The sequence below is a fragment of the Spea bombifrons genome, chromosome 5 (assembly GCF_027358695.1).
Source record: "Spea bombifrons isolate aSpeBom1 chromosome 5, aSpeBom1.2.pri, whole genome shotgun sequence".
Classification (NCBI taxonomy): Eukaryota; Metazoa; Chordata; class Amphibia; order Anura; family Pelobatidae; genus Spea; species Spea bombifrons.
In genome coordinates, this window is record NC_071091.1 from 12,075,569 (window position 1) to 12,088,503 (window position 12,935).

At 36.2% G+C, this 12,935-nt stretch overlaps 1 protein-coding gene across 1 annotated transcript in view; it reads right to left on the reverse strand.

Moving 5' to 3' along the window:
- The window catches only part of GPR158 (G protein-coupled receptor 158), a 76,543-nt gene that overhangs the window by 39,994 nt on the left and 23,614 nt on the right, over positions 1–12,935 (reverse strand). The window contains exons 3-4 of the mRNA XM_053466792.1: positions 3,911–4,013; positions 349–566 (exon numbers count right to left, since the gene is read on the reverse strand). Of these exons, the coding sequence (XP_053322767.1) occupies positions 349–566; positions 3,911–4,013 (321 nt within the window). The remainder of the gene's footprint in view (positions 1–348; positions 567–3,910; positions 4,014–12,935) is intronic.

Genomic DNA, 12,935 nt, shown 5'->3' on the forward strand with positions numbered 1-12,935 from the left:
ATTCTTGGAGGAATAGAATAGCTTTTCTGTGGTGGTCACACCAAATATTGATTTGATTTACATTGTTCTTTTGTTTATTTATTTTGCATTTTGTTAAATGATAAAAAATTTACTTTTAACATGTCTATTTTTGAAAACCTTCTTACATTTTTCACACCAGCATAAAACATTTGCATAGTACTGTATTCATACTGTATATATATATATATATATATATATATATATATATATATATATATATATATATACACATATATATATATAAAACAGACTAAAGTAACCTATCATTATGAAGAAATAAAAAATATATATGTACTTTACTGTAGAACAGATAAGCATCGCCGTTACCTTTGCTCTGCGGAAATGGTAAACCACTATCATGCTTATAAAGTCCAGAAGCATACAGAAGGCTTGGAACGAGATGATCGCTATCCGTAAATACTTGTCCTCCTGTGCATAGCAGGGAGTATCATCCATACAGTACGGACAACCTTCCCTGCAGGGCAAACACTTATATTCTTCCTCGGATATCTCTCCTCTTGAAAAATGATTATCTGTATTCTGTCCTAAAGCGAGACAAGGGAAAACATATAAAAACTCTATTTTACAGTTTATAAACATATATATATATATATATATATATATATATATATATCTATATATATTATATTTATTTAAGTGAAACTTTTATAGGCCACTGTAACAAAATATATTGCATTATTTTGGTGAATTAACTAATATTGGTTTTAATGAGCTAAATAAGTGAATCCATGGAGCATGGTTTGGCAGAATATAGAATGGAACAAAAATGTTTTAAACAAAAATGCAAATTTGAAAAAATGATAGCTTTATAAGTTATGTGACTGATGTTTCTTCTTCCAAAACACAGAGCAAAGCTACCGCCAAGCACTGGAATTCTGACTCACTGGAGTAATTAATAAATGATCTGAGCTACTGTACCTTTGCGTACATTTATTGTTTGAATACTTGTTTTAACACTTATGCATAATCAATTAAGTGTGTTTGCCTTCCCCGCATCTCGGCAACTTATAACCGTATCAGAATTCCAAGTGGCAGTTTCTCTATGTAACATTTTGCAAAATACAATCGAGATGATTTGTTACAATAATGGCTGTTTGTTATAAAATGATACACCAAATATAAATATTTTTTTTCACGGAAAACTGAACCATTAGAATCTGCTTCGCTATAAAATGTTTATTGCTTGCTGCAGATTTAGAACACTTTGATGCAAGCATACAGGCAGAATTTTGTGTCATTTTAATTCAGTTCTGAGATAGCAAAGTGAAGAAAAAATAGCTCTAGCTGTCAGCTTTTTGACTGGAAGGCATTTGATTTTCACTGAGCAAATATCAGGGCATCAATATCCCTCTGGGAAGTAGAACTATCCATCACTTCAGAGCTTCATGGGATGCTTTATTCTACAACACGCCTTTATCATGCAGGTAACGACTGGGAGCTTTTAAAAATATATATATATATTGAAGATACGGCAATTTTTATTGCCGCTGCCTTACTGCTACGCATGGGCAGAATCTTTAAAGAAATACTAACAAACATCAAGAAAAACGGACAGACCAGATTGTCCGCATGGTTCTTATCTGCCGTCAAATTCTATGTCTCTATGTAACATTATGGAATCAAAACATTTTATCATATTTTATCATAAAAATGTGTGTTTCACTGTTTGTGAAATATGTTTTTTTTCCCTTTGTATCCGTTTCCTTTCAACATCCTAGGCTGAGCAAGAATACAATGAAACCACTAATCGAGTTGATGATATGACTCCTTTAGTGCCAAGGTGGGTAATATGTAAAACTATTTTAAAAGGTGTCGTTTATAAATCTAGCACACTTTAAGATAATCATCATTTTTGTCTTTTGATTTTAATCATATCAGAAACACATAGGAAATGCAGAACCGTCACATAGGCTTCAGAATGATCCACAAAAGTACAAATATTGCTAATTTTGTATTGGAATAAAAGATATACTGAACACTTCAGCAGCGTTATATGTGTATTTGTATGCTCGTAGTGGTTCTCTTCAGGAATTAACCTAGCTGTGATCCATGCTAGAAAGGCTGGGTGCAAGCCAGAAACAGACACGCTATTGAGTGTTTCTCGTGGAGAATATTTATAGGAACAGTAGTAGAACGTCTATTCTATTATTGTTGGAAAATAAAAGAGAGAAGAAATAGTTTGGGTTTGACTGTAATTGACAACAATAAAATCAATGTAGATGTGCTTAATATTAAATTAAGTTGATGAAAAAAACACCCATTCCATGAAGTTCAATGTCCGTGTCCAAGTTCAAATGCCCAAGTAATCTACCCCAAAAAAGTAGTCGTAGTTTGCTGACTTAAACCAATTCAATGTTTAATGGCTAGCCATCATATTAACATAACAGCGCTAATGTTCTTTCTGCTGTGCCCTTTACTGCATCATGGAGAACCGCACATCTTGCAGGAGACCTTGCTGTCCTGTTGTATCCGACAAACACATTATAAAGATGCACTGCTAGCCTCAATGAAGTAGTACGCAGTCCTATGAAACCTTTCTATGATCTTTTCTGCAAGGAAGGCGCTCATCCTGGCAGGCACAGCAAGACCTCAAACTCTCCTTGATGTAGGAGGCAGCACAAAATGTATGGGTTATCTGATAAATCGTAGCAGAAGTATAATAAATAAAAGTCCGTCTGACATAATGTGTAATGGCAATTAATGAATAATAAGTAATAATTCATCTTTAATTAAAAAAACAAACAGACAAGGATATATTAATTCATTCAAGCATTTGGTAACTGGAGACGAAGTGGACACCAATGATCAAATAGCATATACTTCCATTAATGTAGTTTGTAGATACATTAACGAAAAGAAAGGTTCTTTAAGACAGAATGGATTTATTTCTTTAATTTCAGCTATTGTATATGTTATTCTGGAGAGACTTGCACGGGGCCGGCAGCACAGATCTGCCAATAATTTTGTACACTTGCCTTTCTTATCATGGCCTATGATGTAGTGCAAACCTTTGTCAGCACTTAAGGAACATCCACATTTGATAATCTGCCAACAATCTACTTTTAGTAGACAAGAAGTTCACGGTTACTTAACGGCAGCCCTGGATTAAAGCGGAGCACACAACGACTATTAGATTTTAAAGAAGCAGCCATGACAAATGTCTGTCTCTTATTGCGTAATATTGAACTGCTCTAGCTTTCCGTTTATGGTGGCCTATGTAGAATATACAAATCGCAAAGGGTTCTATTCACTCAGCTGTGACTGCCTGGAAAGTCTGAAATCAAATCCGTCAACTCAAATAATTCTCGACTGGCATAAACTCGACTGTAGAAGAATCGAGGCATGCAACACGTTAACCAGCAAGTATTCTTGTGAGTTGAAAATACAAAATCGGAACGAAGTTCCATGAGTGTGCCCCTAAATAAATAAAATAATAATAAAAAAAATATGGAAAACTAAAAAATCTGCCTATTTACCCCATATGTGGTAAGTTGGGGGTCATAGCTCTGGGGGAGGTTTGGACTCAAGTATATTTTATATATACTTGAGTCCAAACCTCCCCCAGAGCTATGACCCCCAACTTACTTATATATTTTATATATATATATATATATATATATATATATATATATATATATATATATATATATATTTGTCTATGAAATACTAATATGGCACAGATAAGGAAATTGGAAATGAACGTGCTTAAGTGATTATATAATTATATAGTTGCAGACCACTGGGAATTTATTGTATTACTTTGACAAGGATAAAAAGGCATCCTACATTATTAATGCCCACCCTTACTTTTCCTTTGCTATTGCCTTTTTTTTTTCTCTCTCTTTCTGCTGAACCGAAAGCCACTTACTTTGAAAGCCATTCACCGAAAACATGTCAGGATGATAGAATCCAGCCTTGCAAATGCATTTGTAGGCTCCGAGAACAAATCCAAGACCTTTAATTGGTATACACTGAAATAGAGAAAACAAGCAATTTAATGTATGCAAACTCAAGAACCGCTTTAGCGTTCATCGCATTAAATATATGTTGGGTTCGTACACAGAAACCACGCATTATTCTGTCTGAAATCAGAGCATAATTTATGCAAGGTTGAAATGATATAACTACCCGAGCGTATTTTAACATGATTTTATCAAACCAGACACTCAGTGCATGCTGTACAATGAAGAGGTTAGCCAAATGTACAATTTACCCATAATCCTCTCTTTCAAAAGTGCATATTGATTTATATGGACAAGACAGTGTAAGAAGTTTACTGGACATGAACCAAGACCATTAATGTTTCTTTGTAGTTCCGCACATGTCCTTCCCTCCCAAAAACAGTGCTATACAATAAATAGGTTTAAAATGAATATGTATAGCTGTAATAGATACATCAAGCCCAGCCAAATGGGCCTGTAATATCACAGCCCGAGCTGGATGTAGTAATGTTTACCACGTCATGGTGGTGCCCCCTACCAGCCCAGTGCCCATGGAGCTGCTGCATTTACCTATATGGACTGAACATATCAAGAATAATGAATAATCAAGAAGTCCTTTAAGGCTAAAGGGTTTTCAGTATTAGACCCAATGGGCTGAACCTACAAAATAAGAAAAACAACATATACAAGTTGCAGGGTTTGTACCACTCTGGGTGTCACTAGACACATACTATTTCTATTATTCAGTTAACATGTGCCATAAGAACCATGTCCATTCCAGTAGCAAGTCTTGTAAATGAAACAAAAAGCTTGGAATTAAAGTCATACGCAATCCCCCTGCGCTCCTTTAACTGATTCTACAAATGGAAAGGATGCTACTCCCACTCATCATGTTTTTTTACAAAACAGTCCTGATTTTCAGACACTATTCTACAGAGCTGCTTGACTGTTTCACTTTAGTAGGCAGTTGGGGTCATGGGCCATCTTTACCGTATCACCATGTTGTGAAATCGATAAGATGTCTGTGTTGTGCCTCGATTTCAGCTCCCATGTGGCCACCTATCAACATTGTAAAGTTGAGTGCCACTTGGTGACCAGTAAGGCACACTGGTGGCCCAACCACCGGCCCAACCTCTACCTCTATCCCTCACCATTTTTCTGGCACCTGATATTATGGAGAAAGGTAATAGAACTCTCACTATTTCAGAGACTTGGCCTTTCCGAAGATTGTTGACCCACGCCGCTCTTACTACACTTTCGTTTGTAAACGGTTCATCCAACAAAAGAATTTTCGTACAAAACAACATGTGATGGCTGATTCTGTTGAGCTGTATACCTTTCCCAGATTTCTTCTTACTTAATGAAGTGAAACTGATTATTTGAGGTTCTGTATTTCAGCAACAGAAGGTTTAACCAGTTCCAAATGGAATCCCGCTGCATTTAATTTGCTCGGACATAATTGCTAATGCACATTGGCAGATGGAGAGAGCAGCACCATGGAGATACAAAGACATGATGATCCTTACTTTAGAGAAGAAGACTGACCGACTGTACCAAAGAGAACATGATATCAAGCTGAGTTATGTCACAATGAAATTATTAGTGTTGTAACTGAAATTTAACAGATATAATATCTCATAATATAAACTGATTGCACTGAAAGAGCAGTCACTTATGCCTATCTGATAAAAATCAGTGTATAGAATACAGGGTACACTCCTAAGATCAGCTGTGTGGGCCGTGTGAACCAAGCCTGGACTAGCCATCACATACAACATTAGAATGTGCCTCAGACCTAATTGTCACTGAACACTACGTTTATGAAGGTCCTTAAAGTGCCAGGACTGATTTTACCTTTCCAGTCTAGTATTGTTGTGGACCACTCTAACATATGCCAACATAAGCCTCTACCACTTCTGATGCGAGGCTATTCCATTCATCTACCACCTTCTCAGCAAATGAAAACTTCCTTACATTATATCTAAACCTCTCACTCTCTAGTTTTAGATTATGACATCTTGACATCTTTATTTCCAATCTTAAATGTATCTTTCACATAGTGGTCAAAATATCGAGAATACTTCTAACACATCATACAAACCTCTTTCGGCTGGTCTTGTCTCAACATACCATAACGTTCAATTAATGCCATGTTTAAGTGGTATAGAACCTCTAATTAGTTATTTAATTCCAGTAATTCTAATGATAGAAGACAGTAATGTAGCATAAAGCCTGGTCCAACCTTGTGTGCACTCTAACGCTCCATAAGTATATGTTAATTAGATGCTTATTTGCAGAATATTTGAAGACCAGCTTTAATTTGCCTAAATGAGTTAATCTAACGCAGAAATAGCTTTTAAACGTTAACGTAACCAGATATTATTTAATACAATTGCTTCCTTACAATTCACGATAATGCTGAGTTTTGCACACTTGAAATGCTAGTTTTCTTATCTTTAAAAGAAGCACGTCTGCTCTTTTCACACGACTGACCATGGAAATGTGACACTTGAAAATGGCCTTGAGATTTATGTGAATTACAACTCTGAAAAAAATGTCACCATGGATTTTCGTCTTCAAGAGGAATCACACTCATCGGATTCTATTATAGACATAGCTGTGGGATATGATACTGCTGACTCCTGGTGTGCGCAAAAATTAAAGCCTACTTGCTAAGCACAGTGTTATAACCCTTTTTAGATGTTAATCCTTTATGAGTCACTAGTACTGAATCGAAAGGTCTTTACATAAAAAAAACTAGATGGTCTATATAAAATTAGTTTATATAGTCTCTGTAGAATAAATGACTTTTAATTCATGACCCCCATGGAGTCGGTCCCGGGGTCGACGAAGATTCAACAAACATCTCTAATATGAATCAATAAGTAAAGAAAGTAAATACTTCCTTGGCACTAAAGTATTGTTTACATCAGAATGCATTCTAAAAGCAGATATATCACTTTTCCCCAAAATCTGCATTTTACAGATTAGTACTCTAATATACTTTATATATGCGAACACACACATTGGGAGCAGCCATCTTTCCGTATAATTATTCCTCCTCTTGTTATCTCTGCTCCGTTGTTAAGTTACTGGTTGATGTTGATTGGTTCAGGCAGTCTTCGTAAAGGCGCAGTGAGGAAAAGGCAATAGCTTCAGGACAGGACACTTGCTAGATATGCTACTTCGGCAACCTTTTCACAGAGATCAATCATAAAACAAAATAAATACGTCTATGCTTTAATAGATGACTTAAAAGCTGTGGCAGTTCCCTCTTAACATAAAGAGTTCATCTTAATTTATATTCCCAATTTTTGTAACATAAAAATCCAATAAAATATTTCTACAGTTTATATAAGAACAAGCTGACAAAGAGGGGCAATAGCTTTTCTCTTGGTAGGCAGTCCATGGCGGTCAAGTAGGGATCGGAATGACTTGCTCCTGTCAAAGGCAAAACTTTGCAGCAGTCTGCGATACAGTATGCCCATTGAACATGGTACTATGCTTTGTGTATCTGCATGACAAACCCACAAACTGGAACCATCCTTACAGCTAGTGGTGTATTTATCTCCAATGCTTCCCGAAGCATAAGCCAGGGCAGTGTCACCAGCCACCCCTATGCACAAGCCTTCTTGCTGTTGGGCATTGAGATATGACATCATATCCCAACACAACACTTCAAGGACGCGTGGAACTGAGTGGAAGAAAAGTGTTAATGGGCCACAACGATCTCCCTTTAACCAGCCCGTTGAGCAGTGGCCCTACAGGGAGCTGGATGACCCAATAAGGCAACTGGCCCTTTGTTATGTGGCAGAAGGGCTGCAGCTTCACTTATCGTGCTGCTCTAGGTTTAGGTTGACTATTAAACCTAAATAAAGAAAAAAAAATTGAGACTTTTTCATATTCACAATGCAGTTAGTTGTTTTTAAGTTTTCTAAGATCAAATTATTTATTTCTCGGATTCAGTTAAAATGTTTTGAGACTGTATGAACAAATTTATCTTTGTTTGTGTCTGTTTTTATATCTGTGTTTATGTCTGTTTTTTTCCACCAAATTAGAGTGTCTTAATTCTTCATAGGGAGATATACACAGTGTATTTATATCTATTAAATTAATGTTTTGTTTTTTTAAAGATGCCCTTATAGTTAATTGAAAGGAACATGATTTTCTTGGTGGCTCCTCTACTTTTGGGACTGTTACTTACTATATGGCCCAAATTGTCAAACGTGGCTTTGCCAACAGTATTATTGGTTCAATTGATCTTGATTACCTTCATTTGGCGTTTGGAAGCCTGTGCTTTGTCTCCCCGTTTCCCCATTTTGTATTCTTTCCCATTTAAAATAGTAAAAATCAATACAGTAAATCATTTTAAGAAGAGTGTTTTTGTTTTCCTAATGCTAATTTTATAGAACATTCTCGGTGACTTGTTCATTTCCCTAATGGCCAGTTTTCTATTTCTATGTAATGGTCCATGAGAAAGATTTACATAAACAGGCTGTTGGGAGAAATAAGGCATTAGCCACCGTTGACAGTACAAATGATACCTCTTTAGTGGAAACATCAAAAAATGTTATAACGTGTCATACATTCCCCTTGCATTCTAAGTAGCGTTTCACTGTGAAATGTAGCATGGTTATTCGCCAGCTGATTTTCTAGCAGCTTTCATGTCAGCACGACCACAAAGTAACAGAATGCATGTATCCATAAAGTATCCATACACTGCCAGCTCAGAATTATACCCAGCAATTCCTCTCCACGTCGTTGGCATGCCAGACCTTCTGGGGATGACCTGGCATAGAATCATTTATCCAGATAGGGGTGGGCTTGGGGGGGGGCATTCATTGAATAAAATTACTTTAAATACTCAAAGGCGTACTTTGTTCTATACTTTATATTCCCTTAAATATGGGACATATAATAAAATTAAGTTCTGTATGCTCTCTGTTTACTTAAGCTGTAGTGTAATCAATGTAATAATTAAAGTACATTAGCAAATATGTGATATTTATAATTTGCTAATACCTAAAAAATGATCCAGAAGTGTACATCATTAACACTGGTTGTTTTTTTTTGTTGTTTGTTTTGTTTTTTTTAGCAAAGTCACGTTGATTCACATAGAAAGTATTCCTATAACATTGACAGCTCCCATTTGTTCTCTTTAAGCGGTACAGTCCTCTTTGGGACTCAAATCTCTATGTCCCTTTCTCCTACAATGATATCCCAATTCCTGTCTATATGATCAAAATAGGTTTTTTTGCTTTGAATGTATCATATGAACAGCAGAAATATGTTTATATATTAAATAGTGTAAATAATATACATTAGTATTCTAATAGACCCCTTATTCGATTAGACAAACAGTCATCACATCTCACAACTCATAAACACTTAAAAGTAAATCACATGTCTAATCAAACCCACTTAAACAAAAGATAGTTCAACTGCCCACTTGGTGTACCCTTAGCTGTTAACACTGACAGATAACCATATCATGATGGGAAGGAAGAACGGAACTGGACAGTGCCAAAAGTATGGCCCCCCGCGGGGAGTAGCTTTAGAGCTTTGCAAGGAAGCCACACAAGAACTACAATGTTGCTGCAGAGACCTCCATTGATTTTACATCTCTTTGAGCTGGTCAAGAAGATCAGAGGATCTCCCCACTGGCTTGCGATCTCCACTGTCTGCAAGAGTGGGGACTGTCCTGGAAAAACCTGTACTGTTGGGAGGTATGCTATACATATATTATATATACGTATCAGCGTATTGTATAAGTGTTGCTGGACAATCTCCAGATGGTTATAATTTGATGTGCAATTTAACACACAGCAGGAACAATTCAATATGGTTCTATTTACATGTTATCATTAGCAAGACAACTGCCATTACTGTGCAGAGAGATCCAATATTTTCTTCTGCTGTAGTTATCTATTTTGTATGTTTAAATATGCTGTTTTCTGGCACCAGTTTTCAATCTTTTTTTTGTGGTCATAATATAAACAGTATTCTTAGTGGAACAGAAAACGAGCTATTTTAGCAACATACAGTCCTGCCAACTTTTCTTCTTATGCAAATTACTAATCCCTTTCCATATGAGTAAATAATTATTCGGCAGAGAATAAAAAACTTACCTTACTGCACACCAGAGATAAGACTTACAATTGAAACCTTTTTTTTTTTTTTTTATCAAAGGATTATTTATGACAATTAATTCTGAGTCGGCTTTGAGTATTTAAAAATAGAAAAAAAAATATTGTTATTGGTGTAGGAAAATAAAACAAATTTGGGTAAATTCATAGTTACGCTAAGTCATATAGCTAATCATTACCACAAAACACAGTTTTGGCTGATGTCATCTCTCACTTCACTAGAAGACCATCTTCAAGCTGTAAACCCTCTTAAAGGGACTCTCCAGCAATCATGTGCATAGGAACCCAGAATATCCCATACACTCCAACATTACATGTCCAAATCAGGATACCTGTGTTTGGGGGGTTTAGCTAAGGGCAAAAAAGATTGGAGTTAGGAGTGGGCAGGATCGGAGGCATGGCCACCCATCTTACCCAAAGAACCACCTCATTGAAAGCAGCAGAGCCTCATGAGGTAACCACATGGGAGCTGCAATGGTGGTCTGGACGTCCTCCATAGTGTCCAGAGATCTCCCTTGTAGTCAGCCTAGTGAGCAGCCACAGAGGGCCTAAACATGCCAGTTTAAGACAGAATAAGCCACTGATTACTGCATAATATATGCCAGAGCAGCAGAATCAGAACTTGTATCTTCCCTGGATCTGTACAAGGATGAATTACTAAGAGGTGAAAAAGGTTAAAGAGTAAAATAAAAATGTAAGCAAATTGTTGCCAGATCAGTTGCCACCAACCTACTATCCTTGTTGTCCTTACTATATTTCTCTTTAGGGTGTTAAAAAGGTGGCTCTTGTAAATTAAAATATAAAATAAAACATTTTGCTTTATAATAAAAACATTTAAGAGATCAGTTGCCACCAACCTACTATGCTTGTTCTTATTATATTTCTCTTTAGGGTGTTAAAAAGGTGGCTCTTAAAAATATTTTATATTAAAATGTAAAATAAATCATTATTCCTTATAATAAAAACATTTTACATTTAAAAACCTCAAATGAATGCTCTATGTACTTAGCCTTACTGCAATATTGGATCAAATGACATACTGACTGCGCATTCCATGAAAACATACATTTTGTTAAGAAACAATGTTTTTTGCCCAAGATCCATTATGGAAAGAGGCCTATATATAAAAAGGAATTTTCTGCTTGACCTTGAAATGCGATGACAGCAACGGAGTGTAAAGTTATCATTATCATCCTATCAAAACGAAGATCCTGTTAACGTGTGACAGCAGAGTGAATTACTGTGGACTGGCTTTCTAACCGTTGCTGTTGAAGGTTGACCTGTAAATATAGACCTTCTAGACCTTCTGAGAGAAATTACTGAAAAATCGCTGTTCTTCAGTAACATTCTAAAAACATTTGTTTGTAGCGTATATAAACCTTTGTTGCGCTAAATAAGCTAACCAGAAAAGGGAAAGCCTGGAACATACGAACCTATGTTATTCATTTTGTTATTTACTGATTTTCAGTGGGTCACACCAGGCTAACAAACTGTTTCTAGAAAAAAATATAAATTTTTGTTATCATTTACTGATTTATAAAGAGGACATAATAATCAGTGCATAACAGTTTGGACGGAAACAAAGGGTGAGAAGGGTCCTGGGCAAAGAAGTTTGGGAACTAGAATACAACATGGCAAGAGTTGAAGTTGAAGGACATCACTGTCTATCCCACCCAACTATCTCAAAAGAGAAACAACTCTAAACTGTATCACTTGGCAGTCTCTCAGCACACAAGGGTAATCCAAATACACATTTTAAAGTTATTGTATCTCCTTTTTAGTCCAAATTACACACAACTAAGTTACTTATATCAACTGGATGATGTCATGGGATTTTGCTTTTAAATCCCTTAGCCTATTTTTACACAGGGTTTTCAGCTTAGCCATCACTGCCAACGACCAAGTTGTTGGGTTGAACATAACTTTATAATGTAAAGTTAATATTAATCGTCCACTAAAATATCTAAAACTCAGAAGGTAGCATAAGTTATTCTGAAGCTTAGGGCTCGGTACAAAAGTAGCCCTAAAGTTTTCACTTTTAAACTTAAAATGATTCTGTTCCACTATTCCTGGTGCTTTTAAATAACCAAGCCTTTGCAGAAATAGTTAACATTTTGTCTTGTTTATAATTTTGCTGGATCACGTAATTATCATGTGACACATAACCAAAGGCCGATAGGTCATCGCCATTGATAGAGTGGAACAGCTCCTTTCATTTGAAATATAGGCACAGGTAATGCATGCTCTGAGTATGCCTAGCCCTATACAACTCACCCTGCGCCCCCCACAGTAGGGTCCATAAGATGCCACGTGCTCAACCCCACAATGCTTGTTTGGCGCATCAAGGGTAACTCACCGGAATACAACATTAAACGTTTTGCAATTCCACCCTCACAAATCTCATTACTTTATTGACTTTATTAGCATCTTGTTTAAATGCCTTCCAAAGAAAACAAAACCTGCTGAGAATGTTTTCCTAGCTGTTTTCTGTCTTTTGTGAAACTAAATGTGTAATTTTAGCGTTGGCTTCCTTTAAGTTTACCATATATTTATAAGACCATTATAGCTAAAGGCACAAAATAACGCGGTGCCGTGTGGGAGGTTATACATGGAAAACTTGTGTACGTATTTAGTTCTCCAAAGGAAATCACAGTCAGAACCCATTATCTGACTAACTGGGGAGCCACAAAAACTGCTTGAGTGCATTAAGTTAGTTTAGTGCTCCAATTCTTCTTCTGCACTTTCTGCAGCTATCTGCCTTCTTGCTGAGATAATTTCCACATTAGGATTAAGCTGAACAATAGAC